Genomic DNA, 24,866 nt, shown 5'->3' on the forward strand with positions numbered 1-24,866 from the left:
ACAGAGAACAGTATGGAGGTTCCTTAAAAAACTAAAAATAGAACTACCATATGACCCAGCAATCCCACTACTGGGCATATACCCAGAGAAAACCATAATTCAAAAAGAGTCATGTACTACAATGTTCATTGCAGCTCTATTTACAATAGCCAGGACATGGAAGCAACCTAAGTGTCCATCAACAGATGAATGGATAAAGAAGATGTGGCACATATATACAATGGAATATTACTCAGCCATAAAAAGAAACGAAATTGAGTTATTTTTAGTGAGGTGGATGGACCTAGAGTCTGTCATGCAGAACGAAGTAAGTCAGAAAGAGAAAAACAAATACTGTATGCTAACACATATATATGGAATCTAAAAAAAAAAGGTTCTGATGAACCTAGGGGTAGGACAGGAACAAAGACGCAGACGTAGAGAATGGACTTGAGGACACAGGGAAGGGGAAGGGGAAGCTGGGACGAAGTGAGAGAGTAGCATTGACATATATACACGACCAAATGTAAAATAGATAGCTAGTGGGAAGCAGCCGCATAGCACAGGGAGATCAGCTCGGTGCTTTGTGACCACCTAGAGGGGTGGGATAGGGAGGGTGGAAGGGAGACGCAAAAGGGAGGGGACGTGGGGATATATGTATACATATAGCTGGTTCACTTTGTTATACAGCAGGAACTAACACACCATTGTAAAGCAATTATAATCCTATAAAGATGTTTAAAAAAATAATGCAACAACAGCAACAACAAAGATTTTGGGTGATACCTTCAGATGTGTCATTTTCTTTTTCTTTGTTTCAGATATTCTCACAACTCCACAGAGAACTGGGTGGCTGGAGAGCTCCATGTTTTAAAGGTCATGGTGGTTCTCCTCAGCAGGAGTGTTACCATACAGGGAAATCTCACTGATGAGAGGGTGCAGCTCCTTGCTTCATGCCAGAGGGCCAACGCTTCACAAGGTAGAGAAGCATTTTGTTGGGAAGTCCAGTGGGTGAAAAAGAACGTTCTTACTGTCCAATGATAAGTGGTGTGGTTGACTTCTTTCAAGTGCATGTTCCTAATATTCTGTAGTTTTCACAGTGCTCTTGACAAGTCATCATTTCCCCTCCTGCCTTCAACCCTCTTGTGAAAGAGGTAGACAAAAGCATCTGCTTGAGAAAGTAATTCTTTTTCTGGGGAAAAATATTCCTGTTAAATAATGAAATCTGGAGAGTTGATTTAAATTTCCAGGTTAGAGGTTATAATGAAGTCTTGACACTGATTCCAGGCCTCTTCTAAAATTCTCAGGAAAACTGATTAATGACAGGGTCAGGGATACAGGCAGCACATTCTTATGGGTTAGACCTGTAAGGCTCTTCCCTCCCTCCACCACCCCCACTTTTAGAGTTTGTTTTCTGAAATTACCACATACTTTAAGTAAGTGGTTGAAAAAGTCAATTTATCTTCTAGAAGAATAACAGGCACTGAATCACACTGCTGTACCTATTAAACATCTATTTCAGGGATGGTTAGTTTAGTAGGTTATGCTTTGGTTTCCCAGGCTGTGGATTATGAGGCTTTCACATGCCGTGAAGACATCATTTGTCAACTTTGGTCCAGGATGGCGTGGGTGTCAAGGATGACTCCCAGGCATGAGCTCTGGATGGATGAGGGGGCTATTTATTGAGATGGGAAGAGGAACAGGTTTTGGGGGTGGGAGGGTGGAGATCATGAGTTTAATTTTGTACATGTCGGGGCTGAGATGCCAGGCCAGCCTGTGAGTAGAGATGTCTGGTAGTGTCTGGAGCCTGGAAGAAATGTCAAGGCTGGGGTTAAAGATTCGAGTCATGCCTATGTATAGATGCCTGTGGGTGTAATGTTGGGATGTGGTTGGGTAAGAGGGACCTGGATCCCACTCTCCACCCCTCTAGTCATCTAGCTCATACATGTGTCATTCTGAAAAAAATGTTTGCATCCAGTGGGTTAGAATCCAGTGACTGCCAACTTTAACAATTCTGCTGAATTGGGACCTGCAGTCCATTCAAACTCTCTCGGTAATTCTCATACAGGTATTCTCAGATCATATCGTACAAATCATGGCATTTGATCATGCTGCAAGAGAGACCATGCTTCTAGGTTTACACCAGTATAAATCTGTTGTCTCCTAATGGAAAAAAACCCTAGTTACACCACAACTTTTAAACATTACTAAGCAATTCTAAAAATAAAACAAAATTCATAGACCCTTATTAAAAAAATAATATGTCACTCACCTCTTCTTTGTGTGGGGCTCAAGTATGGGAACAAGGTAGCCAGATACAATAACAAGAGGCCTGGACACTGGAAAACATTATGGATCAATGTCATATATAATCAAAATTGTGGCAAAGTGTACAAATGTAAAACACCTCTTTATTCACCTCATATATTCATCCTTTGGGTGGTGGCAAATGACTGTTGAATGGTCCATCATTTTGTATTAGTGACATTTCTTCTTTGGTTTATTAACCTGGATAATAAAGAGTTAATTCAGGAGATGATTTCTTCTCCATCCTGAGGTCAGTCCACACCACCAAATGCCATGTGTCAACACAAAGCGTCTGGACCCTGAGGTCACAACACTTTGGTAGTTGCGTGTGGTGCTATGTTCATGCTGTTTGCTGTTCTCACTAGGGGCTCTGCTGGGAAGGAGGCCCTGGTGTGGGGGGCTGCTCAGTCACTCCTCTGGAGCCCTCTGCCATTTCTTCAGTGGCGTGATTGCTGTGCCTCCAAACCATAAGGCGGCAAAATATCGGGAAAGCCCCACTGGACATCTCAAGACTGAAAAGAGCCGTGGTTGTGTTCAGCGCTCACATCTCTTCCCTACAATTGTCCGCCACAAGAGGGTCATTTGATTGCACACTCCCTCCGGGGGATCCTTTGGATTGAAATAAGCATCTATTTAGGTTGGGTTTGTGGGTTCTAGTCATCCTCTTTGTGACAGTAATTAAGGAGAATGATTTGGGGCCTTCTGGAAATAATAGAGTGAAGGCAACATCATGTCCTAGTTATTGGATGTTTTAATTAGTAATCCAAAGGGGAGAATCAAAGTAAAAGGGAAGTAAGATTACTAAACGAAATAAACAATCATGGTTTGCCCTTTGTGCCAACAGTGCCTTTCTTTTCGTACTGGGAGATTTGTCCCGAAGCATATTGTACATACTTCTGCTCCCCTTGACTTCGTTCTGTGTTTCAGGTGATTTGCAGAACTGTTTGTATTTCAAGAGTGAGAAGATGCTGGGATCCAGGGATCTGGGGGCCAGAGTCGTCATTCAGTCTTTTCCAAAGGAGCCCAGCTGGGTCCAGTTGAAGGGAGTGCAGTTCCGGGACTTGGGGCAAGCCTTCTGTAAGCATGTGAGCTCGCTGACTGTGGTGGGAGCTCTGAGAGGTAAGGAGGCCCAGGCATAACGTCTCATTTTTCCTTCCTCTTCCATATTCTAGGCTCTCCATGCAGGGGGTCCTGGTAGGTGGTATGTGGGGACATGGTGGGGATCAGAGATGGATAACTATACCCTAGATCTGTGATTCTCAACCTTTAACATGCCTAAAAAGTCACTTGGGGAGCTTATTAAAATTCTCACTTAGAGACCCTGCTGAGACAAATTCTGATATAAAGTGGGCCTAGAGATCTGCATTTTTTTTTTTTTTTTTTGCGGTACGCGGGCGTCTCACCGCTGTGGCCTCTCCCGTTGCGGAGCACAGGCTCCAGGTGCGCAGGCTCAGCGGCCATGGCTCACGGGCCCAGCCGCTCCGCGGCATGCGGGATCTTCCCAGACCGGGGCGGCAGGAGGACTCTCAACCACTGCGCCACCAGGGAAGCCCCCGAGATCTGAATTTTTAACAATCCTTCTGATGCTGGAACAAGTAGTCCAAGGAGTACCCTTTGAGAAATGTCACTATAGGTACAACAGATGTGGAGGGAACCACACAACTCCGTGTTCTGAATCCTGCCACTACGATTTACTGGCTTTGTGACTGCAGTCAGATTGACATTGAAAAGTGTAAATCATCATTCAAGGCTAGCGGAAAGCACTTCGTGAGGATGTCCTAACGCAGAGGAATCTCCTGCTGGGAAAATGGGAGAGAATGGCTGAGAACCAGGCACTCTTCCAGGGGATATAGAGCGGGCAGAGTGTGCAGATCTTGGCCAGACCTGAAGAGATAGGAAGGAATTAGGAGACATCCAAGGCAGGTGGGAACAAGTAGGTAAAAAAGATCAGAATCAGAAAAGAAGAATATGACCAGATGTACTGATAAAGGCTCTGAGATCAAAGTTGGAGGGATGTGGGAGCATCCAGGGCAAAATGCCAATGCCAGAATCTGAGATACAGAGATGAGAAACTTGGGCACAGATGCTGAGTGATGAGGACAGCAACGCCGTTTCACAGTTATGCTCCCCAGACCTCAGCACCTCAACACCCACATATGCACGCTTTGCCTTCCTTGGTAGGGTGGTGCTCTGGGGGTTGACGCCTGGCAAAGCACATCAGGGCATATTGGAGGTTCAGGTGGGCCTTGAGAGGTGCTAGGATTTCAACAGGTAATGACAAAGTAATCCTTGAGGTCATTGAAAGCAAGATCCTGGCTAGACAGCTGTAGCATTTTTTTTTTCTTATTTCAAATCATCTGCATGCCAAGAATGTCTATTTATCCTAATTTTCCAGATCTCTTCCACCTTATTTATTTCTTTTTATGCCCCTATAGGAGGATGGTTCCTCACATGGCTCTTTCCCTAGTTCATGAGTACCGTCAGTATCTTTGTGTCCTTCTCTCTGTTTCTTCGGTCTCATGGTGCTTATGATGCTGAGGAATATTTGATGTGGGCCAGTTCCAGTAGAAGTGAGGGGAGTAGTCACATATGAGTTATCAATGAACATAATCAACCCCCCCCATCAAAAATTCACTTAATCTGCCTCCTCAACCTCTGCTTCAGAGTACCTGCACTTTTATTTATTTATATACATTAAGTTTTATTTGAAAAAGGGGTCGGTGCTTAACAAAAGTTTGAAATCCACTGAATTAATACATTATCTCCTGTAGGTCTCTGTTAAAATGCAAATGTGTTTCCTGGGAGGGGGAAACCCATTAACGCAGAGGTTAGAGACTTCTGGCATGCTTGCCAAAGAATCCTTTATTGGTTCATGCCCTACAGACTCCCATGACCTGTATGGCCAGCTGTCCCCTGTTACTGGAGTTGGAGAGTGTTGGAATCTTTGCATGCAAGCTGCTTTTAAAAGTTTACCGAGCCCTGACCTCCACCCACAATAGATAGCTCTGTAAACACATTAGTACTTCCTGGTTGTTCAGATGGGCAGGCGTATTCTGATGGAGTGACGTTATGGTGGAGGTCGGGAGTCGGGAAAAGTCTGCAGCAGGCAGTGTTTCCTACGTGAGTGGGTATGAACGGGTTAACTCATTGGTGACTGATGTAAGGGCATCTGGTACTGGGGGAGCTAAGGTCGAGAGGAATCTACAGTCTCTGTGTCTAGGGGACATCATAGTTGAGAATTTTCTTGAGAGTTCCAGTTTAAAAGTCAAATTATTACATAATCCAAAGTCATTTTTCCAATACTTCAGACATTTGGTATTGATACAATCTCTCTCACTACCTGGAAATAATACAAAACTTTTTGAGGATTTATAATTTTACTATCCAAATAATACATTTTTATTATTTTAATGTGAGTTTCCTCCATCAGACTCAAGATACACAAGTTCAGAATTTACTTAGTTTTATTCATCTTTATGTCTCTGGCACAGGCACAATTCCTGAAATATATAGTTGATACTCAGTAAATATTTATTCATTGATTGATTCAGTCCACATACATGATGTATGATTTGGGGATCATAAAATATGCCATGGAGCCAGTGTAATGGTTTTCCTAAAATGTCAGTGTCTCTTAATATGGTAGAGGGTATTTCCCCTTCAGTTTCACAAACCACCGTATTCAACGGTGGTTATATTCAATAACTTTGCCATATACCTGCAACATTGTAAATCAACTATACTTGAATTAAAAAATTACTTCATAGCTCAGGAAATAATGACTACCTCTCCTCATGCCAGAGGCAGTTTTCAGAGATCAGTGTTGGTCCATAAGCAGTGCTCTTCACATCGTCCTTAACATCTTTTGAGCTGCTGTCCACCATATTGTGATTAGAGTAGATACCAAAGATGATGGCCAGTTGGAAATCTTGATGGCCACGTATTCCTCTGTGGTTTGGCCATACTGTCTCTTTGTCAGGTGATTTTCTTTACTACACGTGGTCCTTGGATTCCACCCTGCTTATCTTTGGTATCTTTGAGGTACCTTGGTCTGTGCTGCCAGGTACCTTGATTTGATTTATGCTGCCAACTCCTTATTTCTTGAGTTTTATATATTGTGTGGGAGAATGTTCTTACTTATATTCTAGCTTGCTTTGGAGATGATTAACAGAATATGAGAAGCCTTCGAGATTCCCATCTAATTTTTACCTTCCTCTTTGCTGTTCAGGTTCCTACATGCAGGGCTGTACTGTGTGGCGATCTTTCAGCAGAGGCCTCAGCATGTCCAGGACCTTGGGCCTGAAGGTGGACAGTAACGTGTTCTATGATATTTTAGGCCACACACTACTGGTGGGTAAGTGAAACAAGCTTGTTTAATTTTGGCATTCTGGTGGAGGACACATCATTTTATAAAAGGAATCATCCCCGAATTTAAATTTCCAATTTGTAAAATCTTTAGCCTGTGGTCATTAGAAATAGGCCATAGTTAAAAATTCTAATTTTAAATTTAGTAATTACTTATTGGCTAACTAAGCTTTACCAATAGGAAACTGATTTTTATTTTTTATTTATTTTTATTTTTTTAAATTTTATTAAGGTATAGTTGATTTACAACATTGTGTTAATTTCTTCTGTACAGCAATGACTCAGTTATATATATATGTATATATATATATATATATATTCATATTCTTTTCCATTATGGTTTCGCACAGGATATTGAATATAATTCCCTGTGCTATACAGTAGGACCTTGTTGTTTATCCATCCTATATAATAGTTTGCATCTGCTAATCCCAAACTCCCAATCCTTCCTTCCTCCACCCCTTCCTTGGCAACCACAAGTCTGTTCTCTGTCTCTGAGTCTGTTTCTGAGGAAACTGATTTTTAAAGATGGCATTTCAGTTCAGGTTAATAAATATATAATGGGAGATTTTAAAATTTATTGTCAGTAATTTTAACAATAATTCAAAGTCACATAAATAGGTTTTTGTGCAGTCTCATGGAGTGTCAAACCTGGATGTTGAACAAGGAGTTAAAAATGTTGAATTCTATTCTTTGCTGCTCTTGTGGCTTGCTGAAGAAGCCCGTGTTTCAAGAATCTTCTAAATGGTCACTTGTATCCACTTTTGTTTCCTAAAGTTCATTCCCCTTGCGATGCCTAGAATTATCCTTAACAATCTCAGATTGCATCATGTCACTCCTCTCCTTAAAGCCCTTTAAAAACTTCTTATTTCTCTTAGAATACAATCCAAAATCCTTACTGTGGCTTAAAAGACTCCCTTAGTGATTTTGCCTTTATTAACCTTGGTACACTTATCCTGCTATTGTCCTCTCCTTGTGTACTCTAACTGCACAGACCTATTTTATTTTAATTCTTTGCAAAGACCACACTTTCTCCTGCATCAGGGCCTTTGCACGGCTCTTTCCTTCTGCTCATATGACTCATTCTCCTCCTGTAAGAGTGTCTCCCCCACACTCCCAAGGCAAGTCCATCTGTCTGAACTCTTTTACCAACAATCATTACTTATTGATTTAAAAATTATATATCATGTTTCTGATCATGTGTTTTACCGCCAGATTTCATGTGAACATTGTCCCCTTCACACTTAGCACCTTAACTAGTGCATTTGGAGTTATATTTGTTGAAAGAAGTGAATGTATTAATGAACAACGGGTCTTTGGTTATATCGGAATAAAAAAGCAAATCAGAGGTTTTCACAGAAAGTAAGACTCTAACTGTACTTGTTAGATAGTGTTTTCTATTTAAATAAATTCTGTGATATCATCAGTGAGAAAATGTGTATGTTTCATTTAGGAATGATCTGTTAAGATAAACGCTAGAAAGGTTCTAACACCGAGAGGGAAACTGTTTAGTGGGAAATTATGGATCATGTAAACTAACTCAAGCTCGAAAAGGCAAAGGGCTAAGGACAATAGAAGTCATCAGGTGAAGGAAAATCTTTTGATTGGAAAAGGACAGCTACAGGGCAGTCAGACTAACATGTGGAGGATTGACTTTGCTTATTCTTACTTTTGTTGCTGTAAGGGAAAAGTTTTTTGAAACCTGGAGCAGAAATTCAGGGAGGTACCCTAACAATATTATTTTAGGAGGAAACAATTATATGGAATTAACTAGGCAAGGAAGAAAACCTGCAGGAGGAATTTGGCCTTGAGTACTTGGATATCATGAATTGGAGGCTCTTGACTGCATTACAGGTGATGGAATTAGAATATCTGTCAGTGCATTTTAGATAATGTACATCCATGCAAGATGAGTTTGCAAACTCAGACTCATGAAGTGACATGGGAAGCCCAGACACCTAAAGACCTAGAAGAAAGGGGGTCTGTGGGGTTGCTCTGTGTGGATACCACATAAGTGGCTGATCTCTGTGTAGCATGGCCCGTGCTCTTTTATTCTCTTCTATTTCAAAACTCTGGTTTGACTGTGAGGGTCTCAGGTCTTGTCCAGCCTGTTCCTCCAGGACATTCCTGCTCTTCCAGGGGAAGAGAAGGGCATGCAGATGGCTGGTGGCCAATTCAAATAGCTAAGGATGGGGCTGGACCTGACACAGGGGTGTGTGACATTTAACTACGAAGACAGTCAGACTCTTCCTAAGAAGTAAAACGGTAAATCTATCTCTTTGTTATTATTTTTTTAATTTAAAATGAGCTTCTGATTCATGATAGTCTAGAACTAAAAAGTTCACATAATCTGAATCTGTTTGTCTGGTTCATAGATAAAAACACAACACAAGATCAAAACAAGCCACACCAAGAAAAAGAAATAGTATTTCAGCATCTCTCATTTTCCTGGGTGGCATGAAACGTGCTGAGCTAACATGATCTTTTGTTCTCAGGTACACCCCCCGAGATAAGGTATATCCCTTGGGAGGTTATTCCTGGAAGAGAAAATGGTAAATATGTAAATTGGTTTTAAAATTGTTACCATCCATTTAAGTCGTCATACATTTTATAGACAAGCCTGCTGGCAGTATGTTAGATATCTTAAATTTGTTGAACACACTAGATGTTTATATATATACATATACGTATATGCATGAAGAGAACTATAACGTGTATTAGTAGAAATAAGAACGTTGAGTTGAGTACATTTTAATTATGTTGGTGAATCCCCTTTTCTTAAATTAGACTGGTCAGAACAGGGGAATATAATAAGAAACAATGTGATCATCAGTGTTTCTGGCGCCGAGGGACTCTCCAGTACTGAAATGATGACACCGTCTGGTATCTACATCCGCGATCCCACCAATGTTGTAGAGGTAAGATCTTCAGCTTCCAGGATGGTCAGAAATTCACTCCGGAAGTTATCCAGAGTGGCAGCATCAGTGGGGTGGAATGCAGCATCTACTAGCTGCACAGTGGTAACAGGAAACTACCTTATGATTTTGGGTTAAACAGTGCTTTAGGATAAATGCTATCACTTCCCTCAGAATTCCTGTGAACACACTTTGAAGCAATATTTATAAAAAGCAAAACAAAGTAGATATTGATTATTTTCTGGTCATTTAGATTAATGCAAACTAAAATATCTTCCTGAGCCATCTGCTGTGGTTGCTGAATTTGGTCTCGATTCCAATAATAATGACTTAATAAATCTTCACTATGTTACTATACTAATGTGGTCATATTGTTGCCCTTTAAGGGTGTTCAAAACTGAGGGTCAGCAGAGTCACGAGGTGTGTGAGATCACATTACATTCCAGGATGAATGAATTACATTTGACCCTTGAACAACACGGGTTTGAACTGCATGGGTCCACTTACACTTGGATTTCTTTCAATAGTAAATATTACACTACCACACTATCCACAGTTAGCTGAATCCTTGAACATGGAACCATGGACACCGAGGGATCATGTATATGGAAGGTGGACTATAAATTATATGCGGATGTTTGACTGTGTAGAGGGTTGGCACTCCCAACCCCTGCATTGTTCAAGGGTCAGCTATACACTCTGATGGCCTTGGTTTTTCATCCCATTATTTAATACAACTTAACATTACTTCTTCTTGGTAAATTTCTCTCTAAACACTTTAAGAAATTAATTTTTCTGGTAGTTTAACCATAGATCCGTGAATGAGGAATTGCATCAGAGTAGTGGGAAGGCCATTTAGTTTCCCCTTTTCCAATAATTTTGTCCCATGGACCATCTATGGAAGGGTTAAGGGTCTCACTCTTCGGGACTTGGCTCTTGAGTACCTACTGTGTCATGACAGTTCTGCCAAGTTTCTGAGGACCGGAGAGAAGGAACTTCTCCCTCTCTGATCATCTGTTTTTAATTACCTCCAGCTGAATAACCCCTAATAAAAGTCATGGCTATCTCCTCAACCCTCCGCCAGACTCTGAATTACCTTTATTCCAAGCACAGTGCTTACACACTATTTTCGGTGCCTAACGGGGGCAGCTAATGTGCCAGTGAGGACAGGAGGCAGCAGTGCATGGATTGAAGGAAACCAGCCTGTAGACGCAGAACAATGAGAGTGACGTTTAACTTGTTGGTGACCACAGGGCTTGCTGCACAATTATGCCAGCAAGCTTTGGGGACTAAAGAGTTATGTTTTTGCCTAGTTTCTTGGGTAACATAATCTTGACTACTCTGAAGTAGGAGACCCTCAGGGTTGCCCAGGTCATTTTCCTTCGGGAGGCTGGAATGCATCTAAATCCCACGTTGAGTGTCAGAGGTGCTGCCTGGCTTTGCTTCACTGGGTAGCTCATTGCCTCCTGGGTGGGTGTTCTGGCCACTACTTGACTAGTAAGACATGAGCTGACGAGCAGTTACCACAGAGAACAGTATGTAGGCTCCTTAAAAAACTAAAAATAGAGTTACCATATGACCCAGCAATCCCACTCCTGGGCATATAATCTAGTTTGAAAAGATACGTACACCCCAGTGTTCATAGCAGCACTATTTGCAATGCTTCCAAGACATGGAAGTGACCTAAGTGTCTATCAACAGATGAATGGATAAACAAGATGTGGTATATATATATATATGTAATATATATATATATATATATATGTAATATATATAATGGAATATTACTCAGCCATAAAAAGAATGAAACAGTACCATTTGCAGCAACAAGGATGGACCTAGAGATTATCATACTAAGGTGAAGTAAGTCAAAGAAAGAGACAAATACCATATGATATCACTTATATGTGGAATCTAAAAAAAATGATACAGAAGAGCTTACTTACAAAACAGAAACAGACTCCCAAACAGAAAACAAGCTTATGGTTACCAAGGGGGAAATGGGGGAGCGGGGTAAATTAGGAGTTTGGGATTAACAGATACCAGCTACTATATATAAAGTGAATAAACAGCAAGGACCTATTGTATAGCACAGAGAACTATATTCAGTATCTTGCAATAACATATAATGGAAAAGAATCTGAAAAAGAACATATATATATGTATATATATATACACATACATATATATATATAATGTATATATAACGGAATCACTTTGCTGTACACCTGAAACTAACACAAAACAAACAAGCAAAACAAAACAAAAGAAATGAGCTGGCTATATAGGTGCAGAGAACCAGAGAGCCACCTACAAACTTACAGGTCACTTGAGTCTTTGCAGACTGACCTGCAGAACAGTGCCTAGAAAGCAATGAAAAATTTGAGCCCAAAACAAATTGTTTGTTCTCTGTTAGATGCCTTCCCTTTCCATCCATTTACTTTCTTCCTCTTATATCCACTTTACAAAATTGAAAAATAATACAATGCATGTGTTTGGAGAATGAGATTTTAGTTTAAGCTGGTAATGTAAATTCATTAAGTATATTCATTAGGTAAATTCCTGATATTTTCATCTTCGTTGATCTTAAAATTCTGTAGTTCTCTTTTCATTCGCTTGTTAACTTTTAGACCTTAGCACAGCATCTGAAACGTAATAGTTGCTTAGTAAGAATTAATGTAAAATATAAAAAAAATATAAAAATTCTTAGTAAGAATTAATGAATTAATGAAATATTTCATTAATGAAATTAATGAAATATAATGAATTAATGAATGGCTGTAGGTATAATTCCATAATCAAAGAATAGGGTGAAGAAAAAGGAAAATAAATAATAGATTCCAAGATCCCGCAATCATTTTGATGACTGACAAGTAAGATGTTTCATCTGTGTCAGCATTTAGATCCTGTGGAATTCACCTCTCAGTGTTAAATTTTGCACAGTCCTCTCCAATTTTGCAGCTGCGCCACTGGGGTTCCACTGTGCTGTCTCTTTCATAGTCTATTGTCTGGAGTGTGCCACAACCAAGGACATAGGTGTGACTGGTAGTATGTGTCAGAACCTAAAAATTAGGAACTTCTCTTAGTGCCAACGAAGGTCATTTCAGTCAGTGGGCAAAAAGTAAGCTAGTGTTTATTAGGTGTGTCCTATGTGGATGATACACAGAGTGCTTTGAAAAATATATTTTAGAAATGTATTTTAATTCCAGAGTGATAATAAGGAGGCTACAACAACAATGATAAGGGTGGCAGTGGTAGTGAGGGGTGTGTGTGTGTGTGTGTGTGTGTGTGTGTGTGTGTGTGTCAGAAACCTATCCTCTTCCAGTGGTGTTCTGATGCTCAAGAGAGAGATATCCCTTATATTGTGAGGAACTGTCTCACGGGGCATGGCGTTTATGTTCTGCTCTGTGAGTGGTTCAGAGCTGACTGCCCCTTAAGAGGATCGAGCCAAGCCTTGCATGTGCTCAGTTTTTGTGACCCCTTTACCCACCTTGCTTTTCAGTTTCCTTTCAGTTTGGCAAAACATTTTTTTAAAGCCACTGTATTACTGTGATTCATTAGGCTATTTCTCTTTTAAACTTTCAATTTTGAAATAATTTTAGGCTCAGAAGTTGCAAAAATAGAACAGAGAGTTCCTGTGTGTCCTCCCGCCAGCTTCCCCCAATGGTAACATAACCATAACCATCGCCATAGAGCAATGGCAAAACCTGGAAATGGACATTGGGACAAGACTGTTATGTAAATGAAAGCCCTTAGTTAGACTTGAAGGTGACCTAATCCTAGTGGCTGGGCAACCAATCCAGATAGCCTAAACCCTCTCTCCTACATACAGAAGTTGACCTTAAAATCTCTGGCCTGGCAGGTAGGCAGGAAGAAACGGAGCTGATCCTTAATTAAGTCTCTGTAGTTATTTGTGGTTGTACATTGTTCCTGGAATGCTCAGACACAGAGCCTAGGACCAAATGCTCTGCCCAGTGCATGGAATTCACCTGGGCTCCCAGGAAGCCATCTTTACAGTTCACTCACCCTCAACCCTGCTTGGTATGAGGGGATTTCAAGTGCGATATTCCTTTTTAGTTTTCATAGCCACAAGTGGTCTGCCTGCCTCCCTGCCCAGGCTGCTGCTGAGCCAGGTCCAGGGCAATTTTTCTGAGAAGCAAAACCTGAGCTTTGTGCCTTCTTGCTAGTGAGGACTCAACATGATATTCCCATCTGAATGTACAAGGAACTTGGAAAATCCTTTGTATACTCCTTAGATAGGCTTTGCATGCATCACCTTGCAGTGTCCGGAGCACTTCATTTCCAGGCTGTCTCCCCACTGCACTCCAGCATCTGAGTCTCTGACTCCTTTATGGGTGTTTCTTATCTGTCCAGAGGCTTCGTCTTTCCAGGAGACATAACCTATGTTGACCTCAGGCTGGAAGGTCTTTGCTCTCCATCAGCGAGAGACTGTTCACTCCCAGAGCTCCAGAATATCCCATGTGTCTGTGGGCATTGGACATTTCCCATGACCAGACCCCTGTTTAGAACAGCCAACAGAAACCCCCTGAAGACCAGCCCTTTGAAAACATCCATTTAATTTGAGGGGAATTTGTTCTGGTTTGTGAATCAATTTTGTAAGGAATTCTGTGTTTAAAGGCCGATTTCAGCTCTCTAGCTCTCTCCACTCAATAGCTAATGTATATTTAAGAGCTGCCTGAAGGGTTAACTCACTTTTTTTTTAGTGACTACAGATGCACACCACAAGGAACTGGCTTACTTGGGCAGTTAATTTCTCTCTGGAATTTCTCTTGCTTGAATGTCCATAATACATTGACTTCCGCAAAGAATTGATTTCCACACAAAATTCCCTGCTTGCCTTAAACCCTTCCCCACAAGCCGCCGGCTGCCTGCATACATATGTGGTTTCTGCTCACAAATTGTTTGTAGCATACCCAACTGGAATGCAGAGTAAAAAGAACTGGAAAGTAATGTCATCTGACTGTTCAAGTGCTTCTTTTAAAAGAAAAGTGAGCCTTATTGGCTAACAGAAGACCGAAGTTGCAATGTCCTGCCCAACTATAAATGCACTTGGAAAGCATTTATACATGACCACCCAGATGCTCCAAAAATACTGTTGACACCACGGAAGATGATTCAACAAATCTGTTCATTCAGTCAAAATACATGCTCTCTGAGCACCTGTATGGCCAAGGTGATGAGTAAGGATGAAGTCCTTGAAATATATTCTGCATATGTTTGAATCTTTCCCTTCCTCGTGGAGTCATGGTAATGAATTAGCATCTTGTTGGTAATGAAATAGAGATGTATGTCCAAGTGAGATGATCATTTCTAGCCTCTAGTGCACCTTTCTTTTTTTTTTTGGCTGTGCTGCAAGGCATGTGGGATCTTAGTGCCCTGACCAGGGATTGAACCCAAACCCCCTGCAGTAGAAGTGCAGAGACCTAACCACAGGACCGCCGGGGAAGTCCCAGTGCACCTTTCTTATTGTTTGTATACTTGCAGAAAAGGTGGGTGTTTCAGAAGCCCCCATTCCCTAACCCTCAATTCTTATATACTCATGGCCTTTCTCGTGGCTCATGGGGGTGGTAGAGACACAGCCGCTCAACGCCGGCTCTGTTTAAGGTGGAGGTCCGTAAACACAGCCATATTACTTGCTTGTGCTTCTGTGAGGGCACTTGTATGTGGTGCTTCTGTTGGATGCTTGTATTTGCCAGCCCAATGGCAGTGATTATTCCAAAACTGAGGATCATAAGTGCACGTCTTGTTTTCTAGCACGAGGGAAGAATGAGATGACTGATGCAATGCCAGTAAGTGTTCTTTGGGGGAGTGTCTAGTGGCAGATTTGGTTGTTTAAAAAGATATAAATGCCCTCCCAGTAAAAACTGTCAAAGTATTCTTATTGTAATTAACCATGTTTTTATATTTAGGTTGGCCTTTCCATCAAAATGTGGAGATGGGTTACTGGAAAGTGGGTATGGGTTATTTCAAGAACAAGTGAAGACTTTAGACTTTTTTTTTTTTATTTTTTAACCGTGCTTATATTAACATTTGGGGCCTCTCACATTTGTGAGAGGCTGTCCTCTATATAACAGCATCCCTGGTCTCTATCCACTTAATACTAGTAAAACCCCTGTCCCTCCGAGGGTGACAATGAAAACGGTCTCCAGAGATTTCCAGATGCTCTCTGGGGAACAGTATCATCCCTGGCTGACAACCACAGCTCCAGACTCTGCCACCCCAAGATAACTGGGGTCCCAGAGGTGTGTCCCAGGTGTCCTGAAGTCATGTTAACATCTTGAATAGTGATTCAGCTTCATATTCAATGATGTCCAAAAGTTACTTTTAGTATGTGGTAAGACATGTGATTGGCATTTTATGTGGCCTCAGAAAATTGGAGAAATGCTTAGAATCCGAAAGAATGAAGTGCAGTAACGAATGGGCCACTAGTGCACGAAGAAAGAAGGCGTTCTGTAATGGAGTGAAAGAGGAGGCATGGCTGGTGGATTACAGATACCCAGGGTGAGAGGGCCTTCAGTGCCCACAGTGAACTACCGGCTGATGTTCAGGAAACAGTACCTGTGGTTGTGTCAGCACGAGCTGGCTCCCCTGGCCAGGTCCCAGCTGCTGCCTGCTGGCCAGGTCTCCCGTCTGAGTGTCAACTCTGGCCCTCATTCATACTTCTCCAGAGGCTGACAGCCTCCAGGTGCTGGGGTACCTTCTCTCACATAAGCCAGGAGTTGAGTACTGTTTGTTTTAAAACATCCTACTTCAGTTTTTCTTCCATACCGACTTTGCTTGCTTCTGTGTGCTTGTGCGTATGTGTGTGTGTTTGTGTGTGTGTGTGTGCGCCCATGCATGTGGAACATGTGGCACTCCCAGAGAGGAACAGACTTTTTAAAATCCCCTTCTGTAGGGAGTACTGCTATATAATGACTGCCAGTGGGTCACCCAGGTTCAGAGGGCTGCCTTTAATAATACCTAAAGTCCTTTCATTTAAAAATTAAAGCCAATAGAATATTAGTCTAGAATGGCTGAAGCTATGGGATGAAATGAGTTTGCTAACCTAAGGATAAACAGAGAACAGCTATGATTCAAAGGGTGTGATTGCGGTCTTTGGTCTTAATCCTTACTCACAGTGTGGTATACTAAACTCCTTGAGCTCTCTGAAAGGCTGGGAGGAAGAGCTCTGTCCTTGAGTGGGTCAGAACTTCCTCTTTCAGTTCTAACCCTTTTCTGTGTCTCATCCCAACGTGCATATCCCTTACCATCTACACTGATATTAAATGACCGTTGCAGATAATCTCAGTTTTTTCTTCTGTTCAAAGGATCAGAGAGAACACTCTGTGGAGACTTGGCTTTAGGGACGACTTTGCTCCCGAGTATTTTTTACACACTAAAGAGGAGAGCTTGTATGAAGTGACACAAGTAAGCTTCTCACTGTGGAAATGTACAAGCTAAATGTCCAGCTATTGAGGTGGACAAAGTACAGTCAAATTGAACTGCCTGGAGGAAGAGGAATGAGCATATATATATATTTTTAGATTTACAATGTTGTGTTTAATTTCTGCTGTACATCACAGTGACTCAGTTACACATACGTATATTCTTTTTCATTATGGTTTATCACAGGATATTGAATATAGTTTTCTGTGCTATACAGTAGGACCTTGTTGTTTATCCATTTTATGTATAATAGTTTGCATCAGCTAATCCTAGATTCCTAATCCTTCCTGCTCCCCCACCCCTTGGCAACCACAAGTGTGTTCTCTATGTCCGTGAGTCTGTTTCTGTTTCATAGATATGTTCATTTGTGTTGTATTTTAGATTCCACATATAAGTGATATCACATGGTGTTTGTCTTTCTCTGTCTGACTTACTTCACTTGGTATGATAATCTCTAGGTCCACCCATCCATGCTGCTGCAGATGGCATTATTCCATTCTTTTCAATGGCTGGGTAATATTCCATTGTATGTGTGTGTGTGTGTGTGTGTGTGTGTGTATATATCTCTATATACACACACCACATCTTCTTTATTGGAATGAGCGTATTTTTGACCCAAGGTATATCAATATACCTTGGCAGCAAGTAAGTGAAAAGGCAGAATGAGCACATAGAAGAGTGTTTCTTTCCAGCAGCCTTATTGTAATGGACTGACTATGATTTAACTATCCTTAATTTCCATAGGGAAACAGGGTGTGTGCTGCTGGCTATGGCTACTTTTTTCACCTTGTGACCAACCAAACATCCCAAGCTCCACTTCTTTCCTTTACCCGGAACAGTGCACATGCTTGTACGAGGTAACTTGGGGGAAGTTCATCTACATTTTGGGTGTAAGCATTATGGTTTAACATTTTTTTTGCACAACACTCACAGAGAGGGTTGTGTAATGCTTGGCATCCGTGTGAGATTTGATGATGTGTCTGAGTGAGCATCTTGGATCATAAATTTGGTGGTGAAGGGAAGGGAAAGAGAGAGAGGTCACTTGAAGGGGCATAGGACAAAGGGCACCTTTTGTGGCCAGAGGAGAATTCAATAGAGAGATGAATTAAACTCCCAACAGACTGGGGGAACCTGGGAAGCCAGAGTGCCTGAGCTCAGGAGCTGAGTGGGGAGATGAAGTTTGGGGAAGAGGCTCTTTGCCTGTGACTTGCACACTGTGAGATGAGAGGGGCTCGTTCAAAGTCTTTGCTATTTAGAGGATAAGGTCATCTGCTAAGAGCAAGGACTGGGAAACATGGTGGGAACATGGGAAAAATGTGAACTTCAGAATCAGTCAGGCCCCGATTCAAATCTGGACTTTGTCTGAGTAAACTGCCTTTTTTTTTTTTTTTAAAGAGTTAGATCCCTTATTTGTGAAATAGGGACAGATCTCTAGTGAAAGTTTGATGTGAAAATTAGAGATGACTTCTATAACGCACCTAAGAGAACATCTCGAATATGGTAGGAACTCAATAATTGATATAAATAATTCTACTAAACAGTTTATTTATTTATTATTATTATTTTTTTGGCCATGCAGTGCAGCATGTGAGATCTTAGTTCCCCGACCAAGGATTGAACCCACACCCTCAACAGTGAAAGTATGGAGTCCTAACCACTGGACTGCCGGGGAATTCCTCGATATAAATAATTCTGATAGTAGTTATGTTAATAATAGTGAAATAATACTGCAATGATGGGAAATGATAAGGAGAGTGGAATAAGGATTAAGCACCATTGCTCCGCTATGTTGAAGCTGAGGCTAGAATTAGTACATGTGTCATGAAATTATTATTAAGATTATGAAGTTTTTTATCTAGCAGCTCTCAGCAGCCCTGGGATGTGAGGGGAGAAGATATCCAAAATACCACAATGCTAAGGCATTTCAGGGAGAAGCACAAAAGTTGCAGGGATTACAGGGGCTGGTATCTGCTGTTTCAGCAAAGGGATGGATCTAGAAGGGACTGATGGAAGAGTGAGGCTCGTGTTCTGAAGGGCTAGGCAGGGGTATGCATGCTCCTTGGAAGGGGATGAATCTGGAAGGGCTGAGAGAATGGAATGGGACCATGGCAATCTGTGTCTTGTTGAGATCCAGGAGCAGGTCACAGAGGGTGACAGAAAGGAAAGACTGAGGGATAGGCAATGACAGTCAGAGAGAAGGCTTGCAGGTCTCCTCTTCACACTCCCTTATTCAGTACCTTTAGTTTTATATTTTCCAATGAGAAAAAGTGAGACATTTGGAATGCAGAAATTGGCTGAATTTCACTCTTTATCTTTCTTCCTAGGTGTGGCCTCCTTGTATACCCTAAGTTTCAGCCAACTTGGGATAATGGCACTGGTCCCACCCTGTTCCAAAATTTCACGGTTTGGGGAAGTGCAGGTGGTGCCCAGGTACGTTTCTTTAGTTTTTTGTTCTTGTGGTGATTTATTGTGCATCTCTACTTAAAGGGGGATGATTTGCTGTTGGGGGAGCATTGCGATATTCTCACAGCTTTAAGGAGCCAACAGCATCATAGATGTGTGTGAAATAGTTGTTGCATGAATAGATTCCTAGTCAGCAAGCCAAGGTTAGTTCATTGCCTGTATGGCGATTTTCCAGCAGCTCTAGTAGGGAACAACAGAATCATAGAGATTTGCAACCAAGAAAGATCATAGGGGTCATCTGTTCTTCCCCTCACATGCCTATTTAGAGAGAAAAAATTAAGGTTCAGAAAGTAAAGGGATTTGCCAAAGGTCACACAGTTTGTTAGCAGCAAAACCAGGTGCAGAATCCAGACTCCAGACGTTGTGCATTTGATACCCTAATATCCTGAATAGGACATGTTTCAGTTGTAAGGAAAAGTTCTGTTCATCACTGAAACGCAAAAATTCCAGCTCAAGGTGGCATTCTTACCTTCATCAATGAGCCAAATTTTCTCCTATTTTCCTTGAAAGGAAACAATGTTCATGTTATCCATTTAATTTTCATTATTTCAGTGATGTCTTATAAGAAAGCTTTGTATGCTCACTATTACCAGCACCATATAAAAATTATCCAGGGTCACTGTTTGGTGCTACACAGAGAAAATTACATACATTTGGTCTCTGCCACGTAGAAATAGGGAGCCTAAGATACACAGATGAAGAAATATATCTCTAGGGCATTCAGTAAATAGAATAAAAACATATAATTAAGTCACAGTAAGAAAGTTAGGCATTTATTTCACCTATCCAACATAAGGAGAACTATTTGGGAAAGTCCCAAAATACAAAATTGGGTTAGCTAACAGGAAGAATCCCTATTGTATTAAGTATTTTCTTCTCATTAAATTCGATAAAGTACTTTGTTTCCCACAAGCATTATAAATATAGAGGTGACAAATCCCTCTTTTGCAGGGAAGCAATTCATGCCTTGCAGAAGGGCTGATGCCTGTAATTAGGTAACAACTGTTGTCAAGTTATCAGTTCAGATCCTACCCATTTTGTTTACATAAACGTGTCTTCAAAGATCCATCATTTTATAAAAGCTGTCAGCGCATACATAGTGGGAAATGCAAGCTATTCAGTTCTTGAAAATTCAAGCACAAAGACTGATCGACAAGTAGAAGCACCATACTGTGATAAATTAAGGCTTCCTTGGCCTTAAGTAATAGGAAACTCCCACTTTAAGGCACGAACGTAAGCATGACCCTATTTAGTAAACAAAGAGGCCACTGTGTAAGGTTGACTGGTAGTCCTAACAGCACCCTGATTTTCAGGGTGGTTGAGGTGAGGCCTAGGAAAAGTTAAATGTCTTGCCCAAGATCACATAATTAGTTAATATGAGTGCTAGGTAAAAACCAAGGGCTCTGTCCCCCAGGCTAGTGTGATTCAACTCTAACAAGCTCATTTTGTTAATACTTGATCCTTGTTTAGGGCCACTAGCCCAAGCTGTCATCATTATATATGCATATAACATATTTTGAGTCTGTAGTCATGCTGAATTACTTATTTCATATTTACAATTTTCTGACAATATTAGTAAACATATACAACACCGAGGAAAATGTTAAGTACTGGAGTTCTTGGATGCTCTGTTTTTCTCCATTCATTTTGTGTTACTTGACAGTTGCAAGTTTACTAAAGTAAAGAATTCACATTGACCTTTTTTTTTTTTTGCGGTGCGCGGGCCTCTCACTGTTGTGGTCTCTCCCGTTGTGGAGCACAGGCTCCGGACGCGCAGGCTCAGCAGCCATGGCTCACGGGCCCAGCCGCTCCGCGGCATGTGGGATCTTCTCGGACCGGGGCACGAACCCATGTCCCCTGCATCGGCAGGCGGACTCTCAACCACTGCGCCACCAGGGAAGCCCCACATTGACCTTTTAATGCATCAATTGTTAGGAGGAGAAATGAAAAGTATAGAGGGGATGTTACCAAAGGGGACTAGTTAGTGCTGACCTCACGGCAACTCTGGGACGCCCGCACAGATATTGATGGACAAAAGCTGCTTAAATATGGTATAGCATGCTTGTTTATACTTCATCAATAATTAAAGAAGCTACAGGAAGTCTGCAAGAAAACCCAAGCCTCAGACCTTTGACATAATATATGCTGTTGTTTTATAGATTTTTAGAAGTAGCAATCTTCACCTGAAAAACTTCCAGGTTTATGCATGCAGAGATTTTGGAATTGACATCTTGGAAAGTGATGCAAATACTTCAGTTACTGACAGCTTATTACTTGCTCATTTTGCCCCCAAGGTAAGTGCCTTCGTGTGATTCTTTTATGTTGTCCATCAAAACAGAATCGCATGTGTTGGGTCCCCTGCTAATCCAGGATATGTAATTTAAATAGCATTCTTTAGTAAATCTTGTATTTAATTGGTCAAATTTGGAGGAGCTTCTGATTCGTAACAGTGGTGATGTTTATCATAAAATTCAAATACACAGAAGATTTCCATGTTATGTGTCCATGTACATCACAAAAGCCCTGAGTGGTTCGCAGAACTCTTATTTGTTTGCATTTAGCATTATTGTCCATACAATTCAATAATAAGCCTGATAATTTTAGGGTCATTTACTCTAACTTCACAAGGATTATGAGGTGATTCCAAATTGTCTTTGTGCATCTGTGGTTTGCCAAGTTTCGACATCAACATTTTGTTCATAGAGTTCTTACTCTATTTAGGGTCCCTGCCCCAGAGAAAAAGGTGATATAATTTACATTGTTTGCTTAATATACTACGGTTTCTTATGTGATTCCCTAATACTTGCCTCAGTGTGGGTTTCTACATGATAAACATCAACCTATAGATGACTTCCCTGCCACTGCATGGCCAGGGGCCCAGAATGTAGGTGAGCCTTAGAGGACTTCCTGGATAAGAAGTACTAGTTCTCAAGGGAAGTCCATGGCTGCCATTGGCTTCAGACCTATAACGGGTCCCCCAAGTTCTTTTTCTTGAAGGAGTTACATGAATATTAGTGTCACATTGTCAGAATAATCATAAATGGAAGGGACCTAGAGTACTTCTGGGGACCAAGGAAAGAGCATTCTCTTTAGTTTGTTTCTGAATGCTTTGATCAACTGATATTTAAATGATAATTATTGACTTTAGTACTTCCCTTGACTATTTCATAGCTATAGATACAAACATTAAGAGTAAAAAAATCATTTTCTTACTAAGCTACATTTTCCTATATTTAATTCTCCAACTTCCTTCATTACTTCTCTTCTGAACCATTCTTTTCAGGAGGGAAAATACCTGCCAGTTTTTCCTTTTCTCTGAAAGGATTACCACCTTGAGAGATTATTCTTCTTTTCAGGTTGCATAGTTTTCGAGAGAGCATGGGACCCAGATTTAGATTCTGTGATACTGGTTGACCCAGGCCCTTAAATGTCTCCGAAATAACCATAGAGAAGATGCTAAAAATAAAATGCCCATCAAGCTGAGTATATAACTGTCCTGGCAAATCAATGTCACAACATCCTAACTGATGCTAAATAGACATCATAATTCATGGGAGAGTGACATAAGTTAGGAGATAGATTATGACAAAAGGGTGCTTATCATGAGATAACAAAAAATAATCTCACCCCTGGAGTGTGATTCACCAGCAAGATAATGCAACTGAGGGCTTCTGAGTCTTCTAACAAGTGAGTGCAGAACCAAAGTCCCTGGATGGAAAATGTTAAACAGCTTGTTCTAGGAAAGGTCTAGATCTTGATTAGGCATCCAAATCATAAAACCATGCAACTTTAGAGGTAAATATTACCTAAGAGTGGGTCTAGTTAGAACTCCTGAATTTACAGGTAAAGAAATGGAGGCTTTGGGGAGTCAAATGATAGCCCAAAATCATGCCCAGTATTGTGGAGCTAGGACCACCTGGATATCTTCCCATGCCTGGTCTAAAACTCGTTTAATTACATATGGAAGATGGCTTTGGCAATAAGCATTTATTAGTGCCTACTCCAGTATTCTCTGAAGTGTTTTTCATTGAAGGCTGGTCCCAAGAGAGACTCTGAGAAAAAGAAAGATTCTTAGGTTAATTACATACAGAATATGCTGTTTACCATCCCTCCCATCCCCTGAAACTCACATTGCATATTAACACTTTAAAATCTTCGCAAAGTTCTAGAGTTAAAAACAAACAAGAAAAATATTTATGAATCTTTAGTTAACACAACATTGCTCAGATTTATTTGGGAACCACTTTATTGCTGTATAAAACTGTGTTAATTGTTTTTTTTTTTTTTAAAAGGAGGATGCCAAACCTCTCTGTGGTTGTGGAAATCTGATTTTAGCCTCTTTCTTTCAAACCTGCCATTTCTTTAGGAATTAAAATTTTCAGAGAATTTGGCTTAACTATTCTTAGACCTTCCACCCATGTATAATTGGTGACACACAATTATCAGTGAGTCTTTTTAAATTTATTTTTATTAAAAAAATTTTTTTAACATCTTTATTAGAGTATAATTGCTTTACAATATTGTGTTAGTTTCTATCAGTGAGTCTTATTCTAAAACAAACACTAGTTTCTGGAAGAAAACTAAGTTTTCTCTGGAAGAAAAAAGGATTTTTTTTCCTTTAGGCATATTTGTGTATGCCTCATACCCAGCATTACCTTGTTACTGAGATGGGTAGAATAATTTTCAATGAGGATGGCTTTATTATGCAAGAGAAGGAGGTGCGCTAACCATCACTATACATGCTAGATTGGCTGTGTGGTTTTGTTTGTTGTGCGGGCCTAGCCTTCCATCTAATTAGCACCCCTTTTCACACTCTTCAGGATGTCCTGATTTGGGTGTAAATTATGGTCATCCTACTTTTGGAAGTAACTGTAGGATGGTTGCCTTTTTGTTGTTATTGTAATTAATTCAAGCAGATGATACTACTTTAAAAAAAAGTCTTTTTCGGACAGATGCTGTTGGGGATGCTTCATTCTTTCTCCTATTTGTCTCAGGGTTACTCCTCATCTTCACTTGTGGATTTCTCTTCCCCAGTTTAGACTTTTCATCTTTTTGTTTGTCTAAATTCTATCGTAGGGCCCCTTCTTCTCTCCATATACTTGCTCTCCCTGGGAGAAATCTCATTTTCTCTAGTGGTTTCAGTTATTACCATCTGCATGCTGATGTCTCCCACATATTTGCATTTATTTCCACCATCTTATTTCGTGCTTTCAGTTTGCAACCTGTTTTCTCTGTTTCTTTTTTTCTGCTTTCAGAACTTGATTTGTCCTGCATTGAATAATATCTTTTTTATATTTACTCATTCGAACATTATTCATTCTGTTGTGATTGTTCACGTTGGACTTAAACTTGTGACACACCTGCTCGTCTTCACAAAGTCTTAATTACATC

The 24,866-nt window shown here is 40.7% G+C and overlaps 1 protein-coding gene across 17 annotated transcripts in view; it reads left to right on the forward strand.

Moving 5' to 3' along the window:
* The window catches only part of PKHD1 (PKHD1 ciliary IPT domain containing fibrocystin/polyductin), a 534,197-nt gene that overhangs the window by 282,345 nt on the left and 226,986 nt on the right, over window positions 1-24,866 (forward strand). For all 17 annotated transcript variants that reach the window (XM_079935418.1, XM_079935415.1, XM_079935403.1 and 14 more), the window contains 8 exons: window positions 801-958; window positions 3,214-3,405; window positions 6,515-6,640; window positions 9,147-9,203; window positions 9,439-9,569; window positions 17,757-17,869; window positions 19,337-19,442; window positions 21,635-21,769. In XM_079935418.1, the coding sequence (XP_079791544.1) occupies window positions 801-958; window positions 3,214-3,405; window positions 6,515-6,640; window positions 9,147-9,203; window positions 9,439-9,569; window positions 17,757-17,869; window positions 19,337-19,442; window positions 21,635-21,769 (1,018 nt within the window). The remainder of the gene's footprint in view (window positions 1-800; window positions 959-3,213; window positions 3,406-6,514; window positions 6,641-9,146; window positions 9,204-9,438; window positions 9,570-17,756; window positions 17,870-19,336; window positions 19,443-21,634; window positions 21,770-24,866) is intronic.

This window comes from Stenella coeruleoalba (genome assembly GCF_951394435.1).
Source record: "Stenella coeruleoalba genome assembly, chromosome: 10".
In the NCBI taxonomy this organism is placed as follows: Eukaryota; Metazoa; Chordata; class Mammalia; order Artiodactyla; family Delphinidae; genus Stenella; species Stenella coeruleoalba.